This window comes from Hemiscyllium ocellatum, chromosome 22 (genome assembly GCF_020745735.1).
Source record: "Hemiscyllium ocellatum isolate sHemOce1 chromosome 22, sHemOce1.pat.X.cur, whole genome shotgun sequence".
Classification (NCBI taxonomy): Eukaryota; Metazoa; Chordata; class Chondrichthyes; order Orectolobiformes; family Hemiscylliidae; genus Hemiscyllium; species Hemiscyllium ocellatum.
Window position 1 is genome coordinate 41138093 of NC_083422.1, and position 26671 is coordinate 41164763.

A 26671-nucleotide genomic window follows, 5' to 3' on the forward strand; every position below is an offset into this window, starting at 1 on the left:
GAGGCACTCCACAAAGTCTCTTTCTTGAGGTCCAATACCGTCCTGATTCTCCCAGTCTACCTGCATGTTGAAATCCCCCATAACAACTGTAGAACGTCTTTGCGACAGGCCAATTTCAGCTCCTTATTCAACTTACACCCTACATCCATACTAATGTTTGGGGGCCTGTAGATAACTTCCAAGAGGGTCTTTCTACCCTTAGAATTTCTCAGCCCTATCCATACTGACTCTACATTTCCTGATTCTAGGTCCCTCTGCGCAAGGGACTGAATATCATCCCTTACCAACAGGGCCACCCCACCCCCTCTGCCCGTCAGTCTGTCCTTACGATAGCACATATAGCCTTAAATATTCATTTCCTAGGCCCTGTCCACTTGAAGCCACGTCTCAGTTATCCCCACAATATTGTAGCTGCCAATTTCCAAAAGAGCCTCAAGCTCATCCATCTTATTTCTAATACTTTGTGCATTCATATATAGTATTTTTGATTTGTTACTGCCCTCACCCTTCCTATCAACCCCTATTTCACTCAACCTTACGGCATGATCCCTTTTTGAGTTTTCTGCTTCATTGATACCGTTGTCTTTCTTGACTTTCCTTGTTCTAACATTTTCATTCAATTTCTTTCTTAGACTTCCAGTTTGTCCTCTTCCCCCCCGCTATTTAGTTTAAACGCAGCTGTGTTGCAGTCGCAATCCTGCCTGCCAGAATGCTGGTCCCCAACCTATTAAGGTGCAAACCGTCTCTTTTGTATAATTTATGCTTACCACAAAACATACCCCAGTGATCCAAGAATTTAAATCCTTGCATGCAGTGCTGGAGATATTGTTCATAAAGAGACAGAAATCAAACTATTTACATGTGACATATGTTGAAAGGTTTCAAATCACATTCAAAATATATAACACCATTAATCTCAAAAGCACAGTACTACCTTCTCTTTCATCTCTCTAGTGCTTAATTTAACCGTGATTTTAATTCCCAATTTAGAGATGCTGGTGTTGGACTGGCATGTACAAAGTTAAAAATCTCACAACACCAGGTTCTAGTCCAACAGGTTTAATTGGAAGCACTAGCTTTCGGAGCGCCGCTCCTTCATCAGGTTGTGGTTTCAATTCCCAGTCTTCAGAACCTCTTGCTAGCCTCTTCTGGGAGCTTTTATGCAATTGACCTTGCACTGTCTCAGATTTTAATAACTCCTTCAAGGTTTTTAACCAAACACTTCTGGACTGAAACGTTTACTAAACTCCTTATATTGAGAGAATCTATTTTTAACTATTCTAAGTAACTCCCTTTCTCAGGAGAAACTGCTTTACAAATCCAACTTTAATTCCAATCGACCCTGCTAAAGTGAAACTTAAACATTTGGTTTTCAAGCTATGGAGTGTTCTCCCAAATCAAAAGAAAAAAGCCAATCCATAACCTTCTGATCAGGAGCTATATTTGGAAATTGTATCTGGCAACACAGTTCAACATTGTCAAGTTGGAGTTGAGCTCCAACACTTTAAAATGTTAGCAAGTGCAGTGCAATGGAATTCTAGGACAGATTTGTAGGACATTAATTTCACTGAATCATCTCATCAATTTGGATGGGAGCTCCCAGACCTACTGTATCCTGTTTGCCCTGTTTAGGCTGCTGCTGCTGCAGCAGATCTCATGGTCATGACCCTTTGCCTGAATAGAAAAGAATGACGATAAACTGAGAAATTCAGAAAGCTTAAAATAAACTGAAATTGTATGCCAATGACAGGTTTCCGAAATTATGCATAATCCTTGGTGAAAGCCAAAATAGATTGAGCAGTTCATAAAATAGCGTGAGATATTTGGTTTATCCAGTTTATGATACATACAATAGCACTTTTGAAAAAAATCCTTTATGCAAATCTCCTGGGCTTCATTAACTTGCAGTTTATACTGATCTTCCTCAGTACAGCGGTAAACTCTAATGACTATCTTGTGGATAATTTTAGTTGCATTGCCAAAACTTTCCTAACCATGAAACAAAGGTCTACTGCTCCATCATACTGTTTAATTTTGAGTCATGATAGAAAAATAGATTTCAAGTTTAATTGTCAATCAGCCAATAGCACTCTTCCTTTGAAAATTTTGAACTATATTGGATAAAATTTGATGTTTTTGTCACTGGATTTCGAGACAATTTGCAGATTCTCTTCTATGTTTTGATTTCTCTGCAGTTCATACATTGTCTTGCAATTATAAAAAGTACACAGTACCATTGTTTATCAGAAAAAATGCTGTCAAGTTCTTGAATTTAATGTCAGATTAACCTGTTACCAGTCACTGATAAAGATACAAATTTATTAATAAGTAGACTCCCAATACTACTACTGCAAGCTCCCAGGCTTGAAATATATCCAGGCTTTGGTATTTCATAAGTTTGTCCAATGGTCTTGTTTAAATTAATTACAATAAAAATTCAAGCCATTTATTTAATTTCAAAAGCACTTGTGAACAGGGATCATGCAGTAGTAATATGTACATGAAATGTCCTTTAGGGAAGAAAATCTGTTGTCGTAACCTGATCTCCAGACTCATGACTCCAGACCCACAGCAATGTGGATGATTTTGACTGACCCTCTGCATTTAGGAATGGGCAATAAATGCCGATGTAGGCAGGTTAATTGAGTAGGCAAAAGCATGATAGTTGGAGAAATGAGAGGTCATTTACTTTGATAACAAAAACACAAAAATGGATTACCATCTGTTAGATCGATTCGGAAAGGGGAAATGCAATATGTCCTTGTACACCAGTTGCTGAAAGTAAAAATGCAAGTTCAGCAAATAGTGATGAAGGCAGATAATATGTTGGTCTTCATAGTGAGAGGATTTGAGTACAAAAACAGACATGTCTTGCTTCAGTTGTACAGAACCTTGATGAGACACACCTGGAGTATTGTGTCCGGATTTAGTCTTCATTTCTGAGGAAGGATGTTCTGACTGTGGAGGGAGTGCACTGAATGTCTACCATTTTGATCCCTGGGATGCCAAGACTGATGTAAGATGAGGGACTGGATTTGTTAGAACTATATTCACTGGAGTTTAGAAGAATGAGGGGAGAAGAACCTTATAGAGTCCTATACATTTCAAACGGTGCCAGACATGGTAAGCACAGGAAGGATGTCCCTGAACCAGGCGACACAGTTGAAGGAGTAGCCCATTTAGGACTCAAAAAAAGAGGAATTTCTTCATCCAGAGAGTAGTGAACCCATGAAATTTTCTGCCAGAGAAAGCAATTGAGGCCAAAACATTTAACAGTTCTCAGGACTAATGCCATCACTGGGTAAAGGGTGAAAATGGGAGCAGGTTACTGAGTTGGATGATCAACTATGATCATATTGAACTGTGGAACAGGCTCAAAGGGCCAAATGGACTCCTATTTTTCCTGTTTCTCTGTGTGATAGGTATATCTTGGGAACAAATTATAACCAATTGATATTTTGACTGAAAAGTGCTGTAATTACGCAGAGAGTGGTAAGAGCTTGGAATGCCCTCCCTTCTAATGTAGTCAACTCAGCCACATTAGGGAGATTTAAACAATCCTTAGATAAGCACATAAATGATTTTGGGATAGTTAGGGGGACGAGCTGAGAATAGTTCACAGGTTGGCGCAACATCAAGGCCAAAGGGCCTGTTCTGTGCTGTATTGTTCTATGTTCCATGTTCTATTACTGTTTAGTTTAATTCTGAGTAGGAGACATGTTCTTCTTTTGCAGTCAGTCCAAATCAAAATGCTAGACCCTGCAAGACTCCTTGCTCCCTCCGAACAACGTGCTCGAATTGCACAAGCCAGAATGTGGAATGCATGTGGTGCAGCAGTGCTAAGCGTTGTGTGGATTCCAATACATATGTAATCTCTTTTCCATATGGACAGTGCATGGAGTGGCAGACTGTGAACTGCCTTTGTAAGTATTTGATTATTTTTGTAAACTGTTTTACAATGCATCTCTTGGTTGAATAGCAAATTTATACAATGAGGATCTCATGAGGGGATACCATGATTGACCTTAATACACACAATTAGGATAAATATGACCAAGAATGCCACTTGAAGGTGTTTCCCAGTAACCCGTGCTTGAAGCAAATGTATGAGGATGTTGTAAGAGTACAGGATGAAATTTACTTGTGAATGTTAGATAGTAGTATCGCACAGAAAAAAATTAGTCACCAAATAATTGGTTAGATGGCACTGGTGCGGTAAAGGGCCAATATGTTTAGGAAAGGGCCAATATGTTTAGGAAAGGAGAGGATAAAATTAACAAGAGAAAGGTGTGATAAGTGATCTTTTTTTCAGTCTCTCAAATTGTCCAGAACCTCGATGTTATACTAGCTTCTGATGTTTAAAAATTGAAACCCTTTTATCATTTTTCCAAGTCTTTTTGGAATTGAAGATTGAAAAGTGAATCTGATGCTTATTTTATGAAGCACCAAGAAATATAAAATATCAATCTTTTAGATCCACATCCGTCAAGTAGTACAACAGTTTACTGTAGAACAAACTCTGAAGTTATTTGTTTATCTGCATTCCACAGTTGACAAAATAATCATTTTATGTTGACTTAATACTATTCACCATGGTTCATTTGGATACTGGAAAGAGATATTTGAATGCCATCTTACAAGTTGTTTACAAAGAAATCATTCAGCAAAATTTAATTTTGAGACTAATTGTTTTATTATATGCTATTTAGCAAGTTATTAACTGTGGATGAAATTGAAACAGATTACTGTATTGTCTCATATCTACTTGTACAATATTCTAATGGCGGATATGCTTCTAATAAATGCTAATAAAAGCCATAAACTACTCGTATGAGTATAGAATATTGCATTTCAAAATACCTTATGACTGTAGAGCATACAAAAGTCAGGAATGGCCGAATCGCACAAGGTGTATCTCAACTTTACATTTTTGTTGCTGGCATCATCCTGTTGAATATAGCTATAAACTTTCTTTGTGTTTGAAGGTCTTTCAATAACAAAGGACTTAAAACTGAATTCCCTACTCTCACCATGACCTCAACCATCTTTTATATAAAACTATTATTTCACTTGATGCCTTTAGCCATAGGAATTCTTATACAGTTGACTTTTTTTATGGCTTTGACTGCTTAGACGTTCAGGGATGAGCCCTATGCCAGTAGGGTAATTGTAGCTGCCTTTCACATTAAGACAACCAGATCCAAAACTGTGATATACTTCCATGAGTAACTGGGCATTCTTGAGTTAGTTTTCCAGTTTTCACTGTTCTTAGCCACTGCCCAAACTTTGCTGCTTTCTGGACTTCTTGGAATGTTCTGGACCTTTGCTATGCATCCCACTTGTCTCAGTTGATGGTACTACTGGACAAATCAGTCCAAGAATGGTATCTGACTTGAGAGATCATTTTATTTTAATTTAAGGTAGTGGTCTTTCACTGAAACAAAGGCATGCAATGCTGCAGGTTTGCTTTTAAACAGTAAACGGGAATTTAGTACACAAAATAAATGAATATCAAGGAGGGTAAACTCATTATTTACATAAAACACCATCTGAAAGATTTGGAAATACATAGCAAAATCAAATCCTGTCTATTCCCATCACAATCTCTCTATATTGTTTAAACATCAGAGAATTCCCTTCTTTAACACATCCAACAGTTTGACATAACTGTTTCTTTATTGAATTTCTGATCTTGAGGCCTGAATAGTTTCTTCCTTGATTACTCACACAACTGAGGTTAGACTTTATTAACTTTAAATAACCCATTCAGGGTTCCGACTAAAAACTTTGGTCTGGAATTTAAACTAAAACCCCCACACTATAGTAGCCTATTTCCAAACTATCCTGAACTAACTTCTTTCTCCAAGAGAAGTTGTTCTTGCATCTAATCCCTGCCAAGTCTTCTGCAAATTGAAACAAAATTGACCTCTCTGTGCAAAAAACACTTGATTCTGCTAACTCAAAAGTAAGCTAATATCTTTCAATTCCTTTTTGTGCCTCTGATTCTAAAAACTCTCTTAATTCAACAAATCCGCATTATCACTGCAGGACACTCCTAGTCACCTACTCTCTGATGCATACTGGTTTACAATCATAATTCCAGAAATACGGATAAGTTAATTATTAAATGCCATAATATACATAGATCAAAGTCCACATGACATTAGTTCAAAATGCAACCTCTAAAACAAATGATATTTTTAAAAAGTCATTACTTGCTTCACTCCCAAAGAAGAATGAAAATGTATCTTTAAGAGTCATTTTTATTATCCATCAAAAGTTCTCATCTCAGTATCTGTATCACGTTAACAGTAGCATATATTGTTAAACATACAATAAGTCCCACAACAACCTCATTTTAACCATGCATTCCATCCTTTCCATGAAATAAGCCTTATATCTAATCTATTTCCTAACTTCCGAACTAACTTTCTGCAAGAAAAATTATACTTGCATCAAACTGCAGCAAAGTCTTCTGCAAACTGAGCTAAATGTTTTCCAATTGAGGGGTTTTTCCCATTTAAAAATTCACTTCTTAATTCCCTAAACTGACAGCAAACCAGTGTCTTTTCAACATATAGTGTCTCTGATAATTCACATTCATTTGACGAGTGCTGCAGTCACCTGCTGTCTGACGCTTGTTGGTTTATAGTCACGGCTGCAAGAAGTGCAGATGATTAATAAACCTTCTCATTCACATAAACCAAAATATACTTGACATCAATTTAAAATCCAAAATCCACTTAATAGTTTATTTATCTATTTATTTTTAAGTAGGATGTGAGTGTCGCTGGCTGGCCAGCATTTATTGCCTGTCCCTAGTTGCGTTTGAGAAGGTGGTGGTGACCTGTCTTCTTGAACCGTTGCAGTCCACTTGCTGTGGGTTGACCCACAATTCCATTAAGGAGGGTATTTTATTTCACTCCATCCTTTAGGTCAAATATATTTGTCCTGGCTAATCTCCCAAGATGTACATTCATAATTAATCTGGGTTAGTAAATTATCGCTGGCATCAGAAAAATCGATTAAACCAGTAAAACAAAATTTTATAAACATGAGGATGGCTTTACATTAAATAGATTGTCACAGTATTAAAGTAAAGCTGCTGTCAAAATTGGAATGGGGAAATTTAATGTGTTTGGTGGTAAGGAAGTTTAATTGAACCTCTGTTACCTTCCTGCCTGTGTTACAATTAAGTTAGTAAGGGTGCAGGCTCACAGGCAACCATCCCACACAGTGTCAATTGAGTGGTCAATCAATGCCCAATTAAGGATTTTCTTAACTGGCTATAGGTAAGAGAGATCAAGTATGAAACTGGAAAGGCAGTCTCTAAGGGTCATGTTCACGTTGTGATTAAGGGACTCAACATCAAAAATGTTGAGAGCGCTGCTTTTGCTGTTGACCCACTCCCCATCCCCTGTGACCTCCACCCTGCATTGGCACATCCCACTGCCACTCACCTGTGGCCTTAGCAACTTGGTGACCCTAGGTTTCCCCAACAGTTCTGCTAAGCAGTGAAGAGCTTGTCGGCCATCAACTGGTCAATACTCTTGATGAGTTGGACTTTCACCCCAGAGTTTTTGATTTTGAGGATGTCCTGTTGCTGACCTGTTTGGCAATCTTTTGCAAAGGAGCTGATGGAAGCCTCTGGCCAGCTCAGCTGACAGTTGAGAGCCTACTGCCTACATTAAGTTCAGTCCATTGACTGAGGGCAGAGTTTCTGAAAAATATTGGAAAATATAGAACAGACATTATGTGGAGAAAGATATGTGGGATTTTGGGAGTGAATGTTTATTTACCTATTCAATTAACTGCCTACCATTTTAATTGTGTGTTTTATTATCATTCTAATTTTCATTTTCTTTGAATTAATATTTGTTCAAACATTGAGATGATAATCATATCTAATTTACTTTGCTAAATACTAAACTGATACTCATGTCTCATATAGCACTCATGGGCTATGTTCTAGAAATCAGTAAACAAATACAGCAAGATGATTGATTACAGAGTGGAGCCATTTTTGAATGAACTGGCAGAAAACCAGGTTTGACAACTAAATGGCCTTTGTTAGAACATTTAACTTAGATGCGATTTAGACAGATTGCTAAATAAGCCATTGCAGCATTCTCACTCTTTGAGGGTGGGAGCTCAATGAAGTGAGTGCCTCTCAAAAATGCTCCATTTAAAGCTTTCTGAAAAGATCAATGTTTGAAACCTCTTTACTGAAAGATAGATCATTTGTAAGAACTACCTTAATGACAGAGTATATTGTTGACATGTCAAATGTTGACACACTGATGTGACAAAGAAATGGCAAATTGTAGATTTCTATTCATTTAGGTTTTGAAATTTCCTTGAAACTTAAAACAATTTTGATTGTGACTATTCTAAAACTACACGTAACCTCGAGAGTTAGAACACATAAAATAAAATAGTTAGTTCTAATGTTGTGGTTCTGTTCGCTGAGCTGGGAATTTGTGTTGCAGACGTTTTGTCCCCTGTCTAGGTGACATCCTCAGTGCTTGGGAGCCTCCTGTGAAGCGCTTCTGTGATCTTTCCTTCAGCATTTATAATGATTTGAATCTGCCGCTTCCAGTTGTCAGTTCCAGCTATCCACTGCAGTGGCCGATATATTGGGTCCAGGTTGATGTGCTTGTTGATTGAATCAGTGGATGAGTGCCTCTAGGAATTCCCTGGCTGTTCTCTGTTTGGCTTGTCCCAGTGTGACTGGGACAACACTACTTTTATAGGTTAAAGAATATAACCTGAATGAAAGTTTAAACTGAGGAGTTTATAAAATCAACCCAACAAATTCCATACAGAAATGCATTACGGATACAATGACAGATTGAATTGATGATAGTCAAAGAGAAGACAAATTGGGAAGTACTCTAAAATAAAACCCAGAACTGCAAATGCAAGAAAACAGAAACAAAAAGAGGAAGTGCTGGAGTAATTCAGCAAGTAGGGCAGCATCTATTGAGGGAGAAATAGTTAACGTTTTGAGTCCAGTGACGTTTCATCAGAACAAGGCAGTTCTGACTACATGAATTATAATAGAGAAGATCTGAGATATGGGATACTGTCAATTTGAAAAAAAGCTTGTGAAAATTGCACAGAATGTCCACTGATTGTTAAACTTTTATTGTATAATGTTTCACTTCACACTTCTCACCTGGCTGAGTTGACAACATGTTTTATCCAATTGACTATTAATTTGAACCTTGTATCTGTGAGAATAATTCAATATTGAATTTTATTTAAATTAAAATTTAAGAATGCGTTTTCATTTCTTTTATAGCTCAAAATTGTTCTGGACTTCGTACATGTGAACAGTGTTTGGAACACCCTGGTTGTGGTTGGTGTAATGACCCTGCAAATACAGGGAAGGGACAATGTGTGGAAGGCTCTTCAAGAGGACCAATGAAATCTGCTGGGAAGAATGCCCAAGAAATGACACTTGATATGGATCTTTGCCCAAAAGACAAAAACAATGAATGGGCTTTTATTCAATGTCCAGGTAGGCATTAGCTTTGTTAGCAAAGAATTGTTTTTTGAAAACATACAATTGAAATAGTTATTGCTATTGGAATTAAAATTACTATTATTAGATGCAGCCTATATTTTAAACAAAGAGAAATAAAAATTGCTGGAGAAACTCAGCTGGTCTGGTAGCATCTGCAGAGAGAAAGCAGTAAACATTTTGTGTCCTGTGACCTTCAGAACTGCAGACTTCATACTGAAAGGTCACAGAACTCAGAACCACAGATGCTGCACTCACCTGGTCTGGCAGCAGCTTCTCCACTCGTTTCTGTTTTTGTTTGTTTCAGATCTCTAACATCAGCAGTTCTTTTGTTTTATAGTTTATATGTTAGTTCGTTGTTTTTGTATAAATGTTCATGGATTAATATTGATACTGTAATTTCTGAAATGTTATATATGAAGTAGCTGAGAGTAAGTCTGCACTGATGCCTAACCCTTGTTTGCTACTTACTGCCGATGTATAGTTTCTATCCCTCTGTTCGCCTTCCGTTTATGTGTCTGTCAAGATGAGCTTTAAATGTTGCTCACATGTTTGCTTCCACCACCTCCACTGGCAGTGTGTTCCAGACACCCACCACTCTGTGTGAAAAATTCTCCCTTACTTCTCCCCTAAATTTTCCCTGCCTCACCTTGAACCTGTGCCCTTTTGTAATTGACCTTTCTATTTTGGAAAAAAGCCTCTGGCTGTCCACTCTATCTATGCCTCTCATAATTTGTTGACCTCGATCAGGTTCCCCCCTCAGGGAAAACAATCCAAGTTTATCCAGCCCTCCTCATACCTAAAACCTGCCAGACCAGGCTTGACTTTCATTTAATTTATGTTTAGATTATCCCTGCCTTCATCAGGCTGCATCAGGCTTTTGCCCGGAATGTCGATTTTCCTGCTCCTCGGGTGCTGCCTGACCTGCTGTGCTTTTCCAGCATCACTCTGATCTAAACTCTGGTTTCCAGCATCTGCAGTCCTCACTTTTGCCTAGTTTCATTTAATTTATGCACAACTAATGCATTTAGATGTCCAACCTTATAGATATTGTTTTCATTGAATTAATATAACAAGAAGGAGGCCATTCGACCCATCCAGTCTATGTCAGTTCTTTAGAGAAAGGCAATTGGTCCCATGCATTGCTGGATCCTTGTCGACCTGCAAGATTTTCATTCAAGTTTTAGTAGAATGTTATTTTGAGGTCATTCATCAGCACCACTTTCTTGTGACAGCAAATTCCAAATCATTATTACATTGCAAAGTATGTTCTTCCTCACATCCCTTCTGCATCTCTTGCCCAAAACCTTATATCTGTGTTCCCTCATCCTTATAAAATAAGCAAATATGCACAGCATTTGTGTTTTTGTCAAATGCCTCATAATCTACATCTCTACCAAATTTCATTTGCTCCAAAGAGAGAACTCAAACCATTCTAGTAAACGTATTTTGCACTTGCCAACATACCTCTTCCTTTTCTGAAATCTGGTGCCCAGAACATCATATTCTAGTTGTGTCCTAACTAGAGCTTTGTCACATTTCAGGATAGCTGCACTCTTTTTTATACTGACTGCCACTGTCTGAAGTCTGTTGATACTTTCTTAACAAACTGTTCAAAGATGTTATTATAAACTTCTGAATCAGGTAGGATTTGAACTTATGCCCCTGGCCCCAAGGTAGGGACACTAGTTCTGTACCACAAGAACTTCTACAATAACCTGCTTATTATGCACTCTCTCGACATAACGTAGATCCCTGAAGCTGAAAGGATAAGATCCCCCAGATCCTGCCATCCCTGTACACTCCTCAGAATTATGTTATTAAGTCCTTTGGCTTTTCCCTATCCTTTCAGCCGTAATGCATTAATTCACATTTTTTAAGAAAATAATCTGTCATTTGTCTATCCACTCTGAGAACACTATCTCTGTCCTGTTGATTATCATTTTCACTGACTGCTGTATTTTCAAACTTGGTATTTTTGGCAATTGTTGAAATTTTACACTCTTTTCCAACACTTCTTCATTTATCTAACTTTGAATCTTGAGAAACACTTCTGGCTGTCTTACTCCAGGCTGAGAAATAGCTATTAAAATGTCATAAAGTTATAACACAGAAGGAAGGTATTTGACCCATCAAGATGGAAGTGAGTACTGCAGATGCTAGAGATTGACTCAAGTGTGCGGTGCCGGAAAAGCCAGCAGGTCAGGCAGCATCTGAGGAACAGGAAAGTGGACGTTTCAGGCAAAATTCCTTCATCACGAGTGAGGCTGGGAGCCTCGGAGTGGAGAGATAAATGGGACGGGGGTGTGGGGTTGGGGGGAAGATAGCTGAGAGTGCAGTAGGTGGATGGAGGTGGGGGTAAAGGTGATAGGTCAGAGGGGAGGTTGGAGCGGATATGTGAGAAGGAAGGTTGACAAATGGGACAGGTCATGAGGATGGTGCTGAGGTGGAAGGATTGAACTGGGGTAAGGTGGGGGGAAGGGAAATGAGGAAACTGGTGAAATACACATTGATGCTATGGGGTTGAAGATGTTCCTCCTCTAGGCATTGGGTGGCAAGGATGTGGCAATGGAGGAGGCCCAGGACTTGCATGACCTCAGCAGAGTGGGAGAGGAAGTTGAAGTGTTTGACCACGGGATGGTGGGGTTGATTGATGCAAGTGTCCTGGCGATGTTTTCTGAAGCGCTGTGCAAGTAGGTATCCTGTCTCCCCAAAGTAGAGGAGACCGCATCGGGAGCAACTGCAGTGGCAGGGAAAGGTGCCAGGTGGGGGGTGTGGACCTGACGAAGGTAGTCGCGGAGGAATGGTCTTTACGGAAAGCAGGTAGGGGTGGGGAAGGAAATATATCTCTGGTGATGGGGCCAGTTTGTAGGTGGCAGAAATGGCGGAGGATGATGCGTTGTATACGGAGGTTGGTGGGGTGGAAGATGATGACCAGGGGGGTTCTATCCTTGTTGCAGTTGGAGGGGTGGGGTTCGAGGGCGGAGGTGCAGAATGTAGATAAGATGCACTGAGGGGCATCATTAACCATGTGGAAGGGTAAATTGCAGTCTTTAAAGAAGGAGGCCATCTGGTGTGTTCTGTGGTGGAACTGGTCCTCCTGAGAGCAGATGTGTAAGGAGTTTGACCCACTAAGTCCATGACAGCTTTTTGTATTGATCACTGATTCTGTTGTTGAGTCATTTTTATAAGCAAGGTGTTTCTGATCCTCCCTTTTCATCAGCATCAATTTTGTTGACCCAATTTCTCTGTGGTTCTTTGCTTCTAAGATGGGTTTTAAATAAACAGGACATTGACCTTTTATGTCAGCTATGTCTCCCTGATTGGCCCTGATTAACAACCCAATCAGGGAACTCATTCCATGAGATCCAGCTGGCTAATATTGTTACAATGACGGCAACTCTCCGCTTCTGAGTGAATGAGCCTCTTGGGACATTTTAACATGAAGTCAGGTTCCTCCAAATCGAAATCAGACACAGGAGGCATGTACCGCATGGGAGTTCACATCTTGTGCCTGGAGTGCCTCAGTAGACCTACATTCCTTTCTTCTGCAGCTGAAGCATCAAGACATTTTCTCTCTTCATGTCCATCTTTGATTCAGACGACTCAACAATATTTGATGGAGAGGGTGATCACTGGATCCCTGAAGTATTTTTGAAGGCTCAGAGGGGCAGGGAAAATTTTGCACCCATGCAGCCTGTGAATTTGCAGCTTTCAAATGGTCCATATGCTTATTCAAGACAGTCATGTTAACCAGAACTTTATAAGTCATTCATCCTGATTTTGGGTTGATCATACCTCTTACCCAAGCATAGCCATTTCCATGATTCTTGCACCAAACATTGTCTCCTGTATCAAACTGTCTCTCTCACTTGGCAGAGTCTTGGCATTGGAGTTCCTGATACTTCAGTAAAAGCTATGGACTGTCTATGAGACCACTTCTAAGGTTGACCCTTTTTTCAGGAGTTGATGCAATGGCACCAGGATGGATGCCAGATTGTGTATGAACTTCCTGTAATAATTTAGTAGACTCAGAAAAAACCTAAGCTCTTGGACAGATGTGAGGGCTGGGGCATCTTTCATTGCCGTCACTTTACCATCCAGCGGTCATAATCAGCCTTTTTGAGCCTGTAGCCCAAGTAGGTCACTTGGGAGGGTGTGCCAGGAACATACATTTTTCTCTTCTTAAGCGTATACTGGCTTAGAAAAACACTGTTGTGGTTCTGTTCGCCAAGCTGGAAGTTTTTGCTGCAAACGTTTCGTTCCCTGGCTAGGGAACATCATCAGTGCTATTGGAGCCTCCTGTGAAGCGCTGCTTTGATGTTTCTTCCGGTATTTATAGTGGTTTGTTCTTGCCGCTTCAGGGTGTCAGTTTCAGCTGTAGTAGTTTGTATGTGGGGTCCAGGTCGATGTGTCTGTTGATGGATGTTCTTGCCGTTTCCGGGTGTCAGTTTCAGCTGTAGTGGTTTGTATATGGGGTCCAGGTCTATGTGTCTGTTAATGGAGTTTGTGGATGAATGCCAACAACTCACTAGAACAAAGGACCCAATAGCCAGCACGAGCCAAACTAACGTAGTTTACAAAATACCATGCAAGGACTGCACAAAACACTATATAGGACAAACAGGAAGACAGCTAACAATCCGCATCCATGAACATCAGCTAGCCACAAAACGACACAACCAGCTATCCCTAGTAGCCATACACTCAGACAACCAGGAACATGAATTTGACTGGGAAAACACTACCATCATAGGACAAGCCAGACAGAACAGCCAGGGAATTCCTAGAGGCATGGCATTCATCCACAAACTCCATTAACAGACACATAGACCTGGACCCCATATACAAACCACTACAGCTGAAACTGACACCCGGAAACGGCAAGAACATCCATCAACAGACACATCGACCTGGACCCCACGTACAAACTACTACAGCTGAAACTGACACCCGGAAGCGGCAAGAACAAACCACTATAAATACCGGAAGAAACATCAAAGCAGCGCTCCACAGGAGGCTCCAATAGCACTGATGATGTTCCCTAGCCAGGGAACGAAACGTTTGCAGCAAAAACTTCCAGCTCGGCGAACAGAACCACAACAACGGATACCCGAGCTACAAATCTTCAACCAGACTTTAGAAAAACACCTTTGGACTACATCCAATTTCCCTATGTTTTCCTTATTAGTTTTCCCTGTTATCAGGATGTCATCTAAGAAAATGGTGACCTGAGTTGACCTTGCAAAATGTTCTCTGTCATCCACTGAAAAACTGAACAGGCTGACAATATGCTGAATGGCAGTCTCCTATATTGAAACATGTCCTTATAGGTATTGTAGCAAATTTCTGAGAATCCTAGTCTAAACCCAATTGCAAGCAAGCATGGCTCATGTCAAGCTTTGTGAAATACAAACCTCCTGCCTGCTTGCATTTAGACCCTTTTCTTGCTCATTCAACCTGTTTAAATCCCCTTGAAGCTTCTTTGCATGCACATTCCTAGCAAGCTTTATATCATCTGTAAACTTGAAAATATTGCAAGTTACCCCACATACAAATCATTGATATAAATTATGAACAGCTGGGGCATGAGCACTGATCCTTGCAGTAACCAACTGGTCTCAGCTGCAACCTGAGAATAATCCATTTATTTCTACTGTTTAGTTTTTGCCTGTTAACTAATCCTGAAGCTATTCTAGTATGTTATCCTCAATCTCATTTGTTTTAACTTTAGTTACCAATCTCCCATGTGGAACTTTATACAACAGCCTTCTGAAAATCAAATATTCCACACTAACTGATATCCTCCTTAATGAATCTGCTCATAGGCAGCATTCTCAAAAAGCTCTTGCTAGGTTTGAGGGACATAACTTCACCTTCATAAATTCACGTTAACTCTGCAATCAGGCAATTGTCTTCTTTTTATCTAATAATTGGACTATTTATAATTAATTCTGATATTTTTCCTATTCTTTACAAGGGGCTGACAGGTATGTTATTCCATGTTTTCTTCCTCCTTCTTTAAATAATGTGGTTACATTTGCAATATTAATAGATTAGATGCCCTACAGTATGGAAACAAGCCCTTTGCCCAACAAGTCCACACAGACCTTCCGAAGTAAACCCACCCAGACCCTACATTTACCCCTGACTAATGTATCTAACACTATGGGCAATTTAGCATGGCCAATCCACCTGACCATCTTTGGATTGTGGGAGGAAACCGGAGCACCCAGAAGAAGCCTGTGCAGACACAGAGAGAATGTTTAAACTCCACATCGATAATCACCTAAGGTGGGAATTGAACCCAGGTTCCTGCTGCTGTGAGGCAGCAGTGCTTATCTCTGAGCCACCATGCTGCCCAAGTTAACACAAATTTGAAAATAATTACTGTTGCAACCACTATTTGAAAGTCTGTCAGACCAGGTTTCATACTGAATCTGACTTGTTCGGTATTACCATCAGTTAGGATCATTACAATAGACGTCTGTACCTTTAACTGCATAGTAGCCATTTATATATGAGAACCATTGTTGCACAGACACAAAAGACAGCTGCAGGAGGGGACAGTAATGGTGTTAGGCATGCAGGATTCTGGAGTGCAATCTGATCAAAGATTTGCTGACTATAAATTGGCAGTTATAAGATTTGAAGTTGCATATTTGGAGTTAACAAGCAGGAGACTGGAAGAACACAGCAAGCCAGGCAGCATCAAGAGATGGAGAAGTCAATGTTTTGGGTATAACCCTTCTTCAAAACTGGGCGTGGGTGTAAGGGGAGCTGCAGATAAAGTTGAGGGAGGGAGGGGCGGGGTGGTGAGGCAGGGATAGGTGAACACAGGTAGACGGTACAGCCAGATTGGGAGCTGGAAAGAAGCTTCAATCAGAGGAATGGAAAGGAGGGGGAGGGGCTGGGAGGGGAGTCAGGGGATGAGAAGGCTGGTTATTTGAAATTGGAGAACTCAATGTTGAGTCCTCCAAGCTGTAGGCTGCTCAGGCAGATGAGGTGTAGTTCCTCCAATTTGCACTGTCGTTCATTTTGGCAGTGGAGAAGGCCAAGGATGCTCATGTAAGAGAGGGAGTGAGAAAGTGAATTAAAATAAGCAGTGACTGGGAGGTTAGGTTGGCCCCTGTAGGCCCAGCTGAGGTTCTTGGTGAAACGTGCCCTGAGTTTACGTTTGGTCAATGCAGAGAAGGCCACATTGGGAGTACCAAATACAGGAAACTAGGCTGGAGGAGAGTCAAGATTAGAGTTGTGCTGGAAAAGCACAGCAGGTCAAGCAGCATTCGAGGAGCAGGAAAAATGATGTTTCGGGCAAAAGCCCTTCACAGCCTGACTTGATGTGCTTTTCCAGCACCACTCTAATCTTGACTCTGATCTCCAGCATCTGCAGTTCTCATTTTCACCTAGGTTGGAGGATAGGCATGTGAACTCCTGTAGCACTGGGAAAGAATGTTTGGGGCCCTGGATGGATGTGAAGGGGTTGCTATAGAGGCAGGTTTTGCATCTTTTACGATTGCAGGGGAAGGTACGGGAGGCGTGGATTGTGGGGAGAGTGACAAGAACCAAGGATTGGCGAAGGGAATAGTCCTTGCAGAAGGCAGAGAAGGGTGGAGAGGGGAAGATGTTCTTGTTGGCGGGGTCGAATTGGAATTAGTGCAAGTGTTAAAGATGATATGTTGGATGTGGAGACTGATAGTTGGTACAAGATGACATGCGGGACTTTGTCTTTATTGCATTTAGAGGGTGAGGAGTTTAAAGTAGTAGAGTGGAGAATGGAGGAGATGTGGTGGAGGGCTGTCTGGATGACAGAGGCAGGAAAATCACGTTGCTAAAAATAGGTGGACATCTGGGATGCTTGGGAGTGGAATGCCTTCTTGTCCGAGCAGATGTGGCAGAGGCAGAGGAATTAGGAGAACGGGATGGAGTTCTTGCAGGATACTGGATGGGAGGAGGTGTAGACCAGGTAAGTTATGTGAGTCTGTGGGTTTGTAGTAAACATCCGTCTTGAGACTGCCGCTGAGCATCTCAGCTGGGCCCGCAGGGGCCGACCTGACCTCCCAGTCACTGTCTATTTTAATTCCCCTTCCCATTCCCACTCCGACATGGCAATCTTTGGCCTCCTCCATTGCCACTATGAAGCAGACTGCAAATTGGAGGAACAACACCTCATTTTCCATCTGAGCAGCCTACAGCCTGGAGGACTCAACATTGAGTTCTCCAATTTCAAATAAACTACTTTCCCATCCTCTGACTCCTTTCCCAGCCCCTCCCCCTCCTTTCCATTCCTCTGATCGACACTTCCTTCTAGCTACCACCCAGATTTATTCCTCTCATCTACAACCAAGTCGTACCCTGTACCTGTGTTCACCTATCCCTAACTCACCATCCTGTCCCTCCCTCCCCAACCACCCCCTTTATCTATGCTTCCCATACAGCCACCCCCAGTTCTGAAGAACGGTTATACCCAAAACATTAACTTCTCTACTTTCTGATGCTGCCTGGCTTGCTGTGTTCTTCCAACCTCTTGCTTGTCTACCTTGGATTCCAGTTTTTTGTCTCTATTTGCAGTTAACAGCAGCAACAATTCATTGGGAGACAGTTAAAGATGAAAGGGCTAACGTGGGGACGTTTTATGCTAGTTTTAACATTGTACATTTCCTACCATGCATCAGGAACGAAAACAGAGCACTCTATTAATTACCAGTTTTGAGATATCCTTTTCCTTCTGCTGCAAAGTCAGGAATGCAAACTAATTATTGAGAACTGTTTGTGATGAAATTGGAGATGGTATTTTCATCCCCTTGGCCACTTTGTGACTTGTCAATCATTCCTTGTTGTCTTGTGTAAACAGCAAGATTTTGTGTCAGATGACATCATTAGTTCATGTACGAAAGAGAGTCCAGTCATCAGGTCAGTTGCACTGGCGTCAAACATGGGACTCAATTTAATATTTGTCCCAACAATATTCTATTCGAAAAAGATTAAAATGAATAAGGAGCAGATTTATATATGGCAGACCATTCTAATGTACACAAACTATTTGATTAGATTAGATTCCCTACAGTGTGGAAACAGGCCCTTCAGCCCAACCAGTCCACACCGACCCTCCGAAGAGTAACCCATCCAGACCCATTTCCCTCTGACTAATGCACCTAACACTTTGCGCAATTTAGCATGGCCAATTCACCTGACCCGCACATTTTTGGACTGTGGGAGAAAACCGGAGCACCCGGAGAAAACCCATGCAAACACAGGGAGAACGTGCAAACTCCACACAGACAGTCGCCCAATGCTGGAATCGAACCTGGAACCCTGGTGCTGAGAGGCATGTTGAAGGAAGTATGCAAATTGAGTTAAGCTGTTACGTGTTTGATTTTCAAAACCAGTTGACAATGAACCACACAGATGATATGTTCTGAAAATTAAGTCCTATCGAAACATAGTAAATAGGTACAGGTGTCGGCCATTCGGCCCTTCGAGCCTGCACCACCATTCAATGTAATCATGGCTGATCATGCAATTTCTGTACCCCATTCCTGCCCTCTCCCCATATCCCTTGATCTCTTTAACCACAAGGGCCATGTCCAGCTCCCTCTTGAATATATCTTATGAAGTGGCTCCAACAGCTTCCTGTGGGATTCCACAGGTTCACAACCAATTGAATGAAGAAATCCTTTCTCATCTCAGTCCTGAATGGCTTACCCCTTGTTCTTAGAGTCTGACCTCTGATTCTGGACTTACCAACATCAGGAACATTCTTCCCGCATCTAGTGTGTCCAGTCCCATTAAGATTTTATATGTTTCTGTGAGAACCCCCCTCGTTCTTCTGAATTCCACTGAGTACAAGCCCAGTCAATCCAGTCTTTCCTCTTATGCCAGTCCTACCATCCAGGGAACCATCGCTGGACTCCCTTAATAGCAACAATATCCTTCCTCAAACTAGGAGACCAAAACTGCATGTAATATTCAAGGTGTGGTCTCACCACGGTCATAATTGCAGCATGACATCCTTATTCTGATACTCAAATCCTTTCGCTATGAAGGCCAGCATGCCATTAGCTTTCCTCACTGCCTGCTGCACCTGCATGCCAACCTTCAGTTGTTCCAACATGAAACCTAGGTCTCATTGCACCTCAATGTTACCTAAACTGCCACCAGTCAGATAATAATCTGCCTTCCTGACTAAAATAGATAATCTCACATTCATCCACATTATATTGCACCACATTATATTGCATTTGCCAAGTATTTGCCCACTCAGCCAATCTGTCCAAGTCACCCTGCAACCTCTTACTTCTTCCTCATAGCACACACTGCTCCCCAGCTTAGTGTCATCTGAAAATTTCGAGTGATTACATTCAAATCCTTCGTTAATGTATATTGTGAACAGCTGAGGTCCCAGCACTGAAACCTGCAATACCCCATTCATCACTGCCTTCCACTCTGAAAAGGACCCATTTATTCCAACTCTCTGCTTCCTGTCTGCCAACCAGTTCTCTCTCTCTCCATGTCAGTATTTTACCTCTGATCCCAGGAGCTTTAATTTTCCATATTAACCTCTTGTGTGGAACATTGTAAAAAGTCTTCTCAAAGTCCAGATACACAACATCTGCTGATTCATCCTTGTCCACTCTACTGGTCACATTCTCAAAAACTTCCAAAAGTTTTGTCAAGCATGATTTTCCTTCAGTGAATCAATGCTGACTAGGACCGATTTTGTCACCGCTTTTCAAATGCTCAGTTAGTATATCCTTAATGATTGATTCTAGCATTTTCCCCACCACTGATGTCACGCTAACTGGCCTATAATTCCCCATTTTCTCTCTCCCTCTTTTTAAAAGAGTGGGATCACAACAGCTACCATCCAGTCCATTGGAGCTCTTCCAGAGTCTACAGAATGCTGGAAAACAATCATCAATACATCTGCTATTTCTAGGATCACTTCAATAATACTCTGGGATGCAGAGCATCAGGCCCTGGGGATTTATCAGGTTTTAATTCCATCAATTTCCCCAATATCATTTTCTGACTAATAAGGATTTCCTTCAGTTCTTCCTTCATGCTTGACCCTCTGTTCCCTCGGAGAAAGTGAGGACTGCAGATGTTGGAGATCAGAGTTGAGAAAAGTGAGGAAGAACATTCATCTTAATGAGAGATATTATGGAGTCATAGAGATGTACAGCATGGAAACAGACCTTTCGATCCAACACATCCATGCTGACCAGATATCCCAACCCAATCTAGTCCCACCTGCCAGCAACCGGCCCATATCCCTCCAAACCCTTCCTATTCATGTACCCATCCAAATGCCTCTTAAATGTTGCAATTGTACCAGCCTCCACCACATCCTCTGGCAGCTTATTCCATACACACACCACCCTCTGTGTGAAAACGTTGCCCATTAGGTCCCTTATAAATCTTTCCCATCTCACCCTAAACCTATGCCCTCTAGTTCTGGATTCCCTCACCCCAGGGAAAATACCTTGTATATTTATCCTATCCATGCCTGTCATGATTTTATAAAGCTCTATAAGGTCACCCCTCAGCCTCCGTGCTCTAGGGAAAACAGCCCCATCCTATTCAGCCTCTCCCTGTACCTCAAATCATCCAGCCCTGGCAACACAGTTTCACAGCATCCTTCTGATAGGAAGAAGACTAGAATTGCACACAATATTCCAACAGTGGCCTATCCAATGTCCTGTACAGCCACAACATGACCTCCCAACTCCTATACTAATTGCTCTAACAATAAAGGAAAGCATACAAAACACATTTTTCCCTATCCTATCTACCTGTGACTCAATTTTCAAGGAATTTTGAACCTGCACTCAAGGTCTCTTTGTTCAGCAACACACCCTAGGACCTTAACATTAAGTGTATAAGTCCTGCTAAGAATTGCTTTTCCAAAATGCAGCATTTCGCATTTTTCTGAATTAAACTCCATCTGCCATTCCTCAGCCCATTGGCCCGTCTGATCAAGATCCCATTGTAACTTGAGGTAACCTCCTTTGCTGTCCACGACACCTCCAATTTTGGTGTCATCTCCAAACTTACTAATATATACCTCCAGTGTTCACATCCAAAGCATTTACATAAATATCAAAAAGCAGTGAACACAGTAACGATGTTTGTGGCACAGCACTGGTCACAGGTCTCCCGTCTGAAAATCAACCCTCCACCACCACCCTGTCTTCTACCTTCGAGCCAATACTGTATCCAAATGGCTAGTTCTCCCTGTACTCCATGAGATCTAACCTTGATAATCAGTCCACCATGACAAACCTTGTTGAACACCTTACTGAAGTCCATATAGATCATGTCCACTGCTCTGCCTTCATCAATCCTCCTTGTTACATCTTCAAAAAACTTAGTGAGACATGATTTCTTATGCACAAAGCCATATCCAAAATGAATCTGGTACCAATTGCTGGAAATTGGCTCATATCCCTTTAAACCCTTCTTATTTATGTACCCATCCAGATGCCTTTTAAATGTACTAATCATACCAACTTCCTCTGGCAGTTCATTCCATACATGAACTACCCCCTCTGTGAAAAGGTTGCCCCTCAGGTGGTTTTTATATCTTTCCCCTCTCACCTTCAACCTGTGCTCTTTAGTTTTGGACTCCTGTACCCTGGGGAAAAGACCTTTGGATATCCACCCTTTCCATGCCCCTCATGATTTTATATACTTCTGTAAGGTCACCCTTCGACCTCTGATGCTCCATTAAAACAGCCCCAATCTATTCAGCCTTTCCCTCTAGCTCAAATCCTTCAATCCTGGCAACATCCTTGTAAATCTTTACTGCATCCTTTCAAGTTTAACAACATCTTTTCTACAGCAGACAGACCAGAATTAAATGCAAAATTTCAAAAGTAGCCTAACCAATGTCCTGTACTGCTGCAACACGACATCCCAACTCCTATACTCAATGCATTGACCAATAAAGGGAAATGCCTTTGCTACCCTGTCTACCTGTGACTCCAACTTTCAAGGAACTATGAGTCCGCACTCCAAGGCCTCTTTTTGTTCAGCAACACTTCCCAGGACCTTACCATTAAGTGTATAAATGCGGCCTTAATTTGCCTTACCAAAATGCAACACCTCCCAGTTATCTAAATTAAACTCCATCTCCCACTCCTCAGCTCATTGGCCCAACTGATCAAAGTCCCATGTGACTCTCTTTGTGCCTTTTCCTTCCCTTTTTGAATTTTCCTCTTTCTTTGAAGAATCTACAGACTTCTGTTTGGCAACTAGGCACTCACTACAATATGATTTAGAATAGAGCTCCTTATTCCAGCATTCTGTGACACAGTACTCAGGGATCCGATTCATCCTGTTTGTTAGTCATAGTATTTGTGTTGATCACAAGGAACATCATTTTATATTGTACACTCACTGTAAACTGCAGAAAACCAACCAATTAATTCTGTAAAATTCTTCTAACATAGCTGTAATACCTATTCAGTGCTGCAGATATCAACAGTGCCCATGAGAGTACGTGCTGGGCTGGAACAAGCTCATACCTGCAGTCAAAATTGGAGAACTAGTCGTCCTCGGGCAATCGTATGCATCTCATAGCATCTGGTTATACTGTGATTTTGGCAGAGATCTGAGATCAACAAGAGTTGACTCAGTAAGGCCAGGTGCTTTGTAATGAAATGAAAATAAAATGGTACTTGTCTTTACAAGTAAGGGCTAAGCTATATTTCTTTCTTGATTAATAAATGGAGTCCAAACTTCTATTTAATAACTGACCATTTAAAGAGATATAAATTTTTAACACAATACAATACATACTGAACATGTTCAGTTTTAGTTTATTAAGTAGCTAAGGTGTTAGAAGTTCTTGACATGATTTGTGGAAGTCTGGTTTAAATCTTTTCTTTCTTATCCAAGTTTGTGTGGATTCTATAAAGCGTTTGCAGAATTCCACATAAAATTGAATATATTACGATTGAGATAAACAGATTTTGAAACATTTATTCAGAATTAGTGGATAGGATGGGAAAATAAAGTTAATGTAGAAAATTAATAAAGATATTAAGTTGGCAAAGGGGTCGTATTGTTTCTTCATATTTTGTGTGTACTTAAAGATAATGGGGGAGAAAATGAACACCATACATTTTTGCATAAGGCAAACAACTGCAATATGCAAATTATGTTAGACTGAAACATCTTGTACTTCAAGAACCATAGAAACAAAATTTCAAGGAGCAGGATAATTGACCCATTGACTCTGTTCTGCCATTCAGTAACATTATGCTTGATTAAGTCACCTTAATTCCATTTTCCTGCTGGTCCCTGTTGCCCTACATTCTCATGTCAATCAAAATCTGCCTAGGTCTGCCTTGAATGTATTTAATAATGCATCCCCACTGCTGTGATGGAAGAGAATTCCAAAGACAAACCACTGCCTGAGAAAAGAAATTCCTTCTCATCCCTGCCTTAAATGGGAGACCCCAAATTTTCAAGAAGTGCATCCCATTCTTAGATTCTCCACAAGAGGAATATCATGCCAGCATTACCTCGTTGGGCCACCTCAGAATTATCTGAATTTCAATAAGATCATCTCTCACTGTTTTAAACTGAGTTTAGCTTTAACCTGTTCAATCTTTTTGAATAAGATAATCCTTCATCCCAGGAGTAAGTTTCATGAAACTTCTTTCAGCTGCTTTCAAGCTACTTTTCCTTTAATTAAGAAACCAAAACTGTGCTCACTCCATCCTCCTCACAATAAAATCCAACATTCCTCTAGTCTTATCTGTTGATTTTCACTTTAAATATGTATTTATATCCCTTCCTGTCAAATACTATTTCTCATCCTGATAATTTTTATCACTTTAGTTCATTGCCAGCCTATTTCAACTTCCCAAGGATTCCCTGAATCTTTAGGATCATCACCATGTCATAAATCTCACCTATATATCTCTTGGTATGCTATGACAACAATTATCCATCCTTGTGGATTTGTGTTTAGAGTCCTTCCAAAGTATTTTAGGACCTGAGCTTTGGTATGCTGAGATCTATTTGAATTCAGTTACAGAGCAAATATTGCCAGAATTTTTGCTGATAATTTGAGGAAAGTAATCAATATGTGTCCTTCCAATTGTATATTGTATGAGACAAATAAGTTGGATGAAAACTCATATTTACAGAATCATACAAAATAAGATTTCCTACACTGTTTTGAAACAGAAGGCATTTTGAAGACTTGTTGCGGTCATGTAATGAAAGCTGAACTTGTCATCTGTTTGCCTAGAGCTTAAATAGAATTATTGAATATTGTTTGAAAAAGAATTTAATTTTAAATTCACTTGTGTGGGTGTTCTTTGAATATTAAATAGAAGCTTGCCTCGGAGTAATTTGCCAGCTTGTTGAAATAATTTACATGTTGACATATTAACAATTTATTGGAACATTTGTAATATTCTTCTGCTCTGTGATAATGCTTGCAGATGCAATAACAACTTTCATTTATGTAATATCTTTGAAGTTATGAAATGTACTCAGGCACTTCACAGGAACATTTTGCAAGGAAATATGATTCCTCATATTTCTTGTCCCATGACTCTGTTTTTCTACCTTTAAACAAAATTTTTGGAACTCCGACAAAAATATCCACCATGTAGATCAAAACCATTGATAGTGGCTCTGATTCAGAATTAAGAACAATCCTGAATGGCAGCTTTGCTCTTTTAAATAATGTGTGTTGAATGTCTCATAAGTAAATTTTACAAGCTTGTTGCGTTTGGTGCCTTTATTCTAATTTTGAACTACAGTTTGCTGAGCACGCATTTGAAATATTGTTACATTGGGGGTGGACAGTGTGAGGAGAATATGAGTCAAGATCACTGTGCAAATTATCTGCATCATCCACTTAGGTTCAGTTTTCTGTATATTATATCTGAAATTTAGCAGTCAAATATTCAGCAAAATTAACTGGCACATACGACAACATGCATGAATATTAAAATTAACTTGGTATGTGAAGGATAAAATGTTGGATCTGTAATAGCTTGTTTGAATTTATTGTAAAAAGGAAAATCACAACAGATGCATTTTCTTTGCAGCTTGTCAATGTAATGGTCACAGCACATGCATCAATGGCAGTATTTGTGAACAATGTAAGAACCTGACTGTTGGAAAACAATGTGAAGCTTGCATGCAGGGATACTATGGAGATCCAATCAACGGTGGCAGATGTCAATGTAAGTACTCGTTCAAATCCTCTGAAATGTTCAATATAAAATTGTTGGTAAAAATTCTAGATGTTGTTTCTCAATAGATTTACAGTAAACTGAAGTTTTATCTGTTTAATATCAGTAAAGATTGTTAGTCATTTTCAATGCGATTGTAATAAGGTTGTACCTAATTATTGCTAGTTGCAAACAGCTAGCATTGTCAAGAATAATGCATCATCTATCCCCTGTGCCACAGTTGATGAATCACCTTTGTACTTTGGCCATGTCCTGAAAAGAAAAGCTATTGTGTTTTGTAGAATGATTTCTTTGATTCATAAGATTTTCTACAATGTGTACATTTACAAGACCTTCCTTGTATTTGTTTGGACTTCAAAGCAAAATGGCATTTGCCAAAGTGTCTTCAGTAACTCTCTGTTTTAGCAGACAATTAATTAGTTGGGATTAGTGAAATCAACCAACATAAATGTTTGATTTAATGTATCATTTTTTTTCATGTGTAATATTTTTATTCACTCATGGGACATGGGTGTGCTGGCTGGCCAGCATTCATTGTCTAAAACTAGTTGCCCTCAAGAAGGTGATAGCGAACTGCCTTCTTGAACCACAGCAGTCTGTATGCTGCTGGTTAACCCACAATGCCATTAATGAGGGCATTCCAGGATTTTGACCCAGAGTTAGTGAAGGAATGATGATATACTTCCAAATTAAGATGGTGGGTGGCTTGGAGGGGAGCTTGCAGATGGTGGTGTACTCATGTATCTCCTGCTCTTGTCCTTCTAGATTGAAGTAGTTGTGGGTTTGGAAGGTGATGTCTAATGCTGTTTGGTGATTGTTTGCAGTGTATCATGAGATAGTACATACACCTGCTGCTGAGCATCATTGCATGTGATATCAATCAAGCGGCTGCTTTGTCCTTGATGGTGCCAAGTTTATTGAA

At 40.3% G+C, this 26671-nt stretch overlaps 1 protein-coding gene across 1 annotated transcript in view; it reads left to right on the top strand.

Moving 5' to 3' along the window:
* The window catches only part of atrnl1b (attractin-like 1b), a 904204-nt gene that overhangs the window by 246965 nt on the left and 630568 nt on the right, over positions 1 to 26671 (top strand). Inside the window, exons 17-19 of the mRNA XM_060841800.1 lie at positions 3735 to 3923; positions 9305 to 9523; positions 25603 to 25740. Coding sequence (XP_060697783.1) covers positions 3735 to 3923; positions 9305 to 9523; positions 25603 to 25740 — 546 coding nt within the window. The remainder of the gene's footprint in view (positions 1 to 3734; positions 3924 to 9304; positions 9524 to 25602; positions 25741 to 26671) is intronic.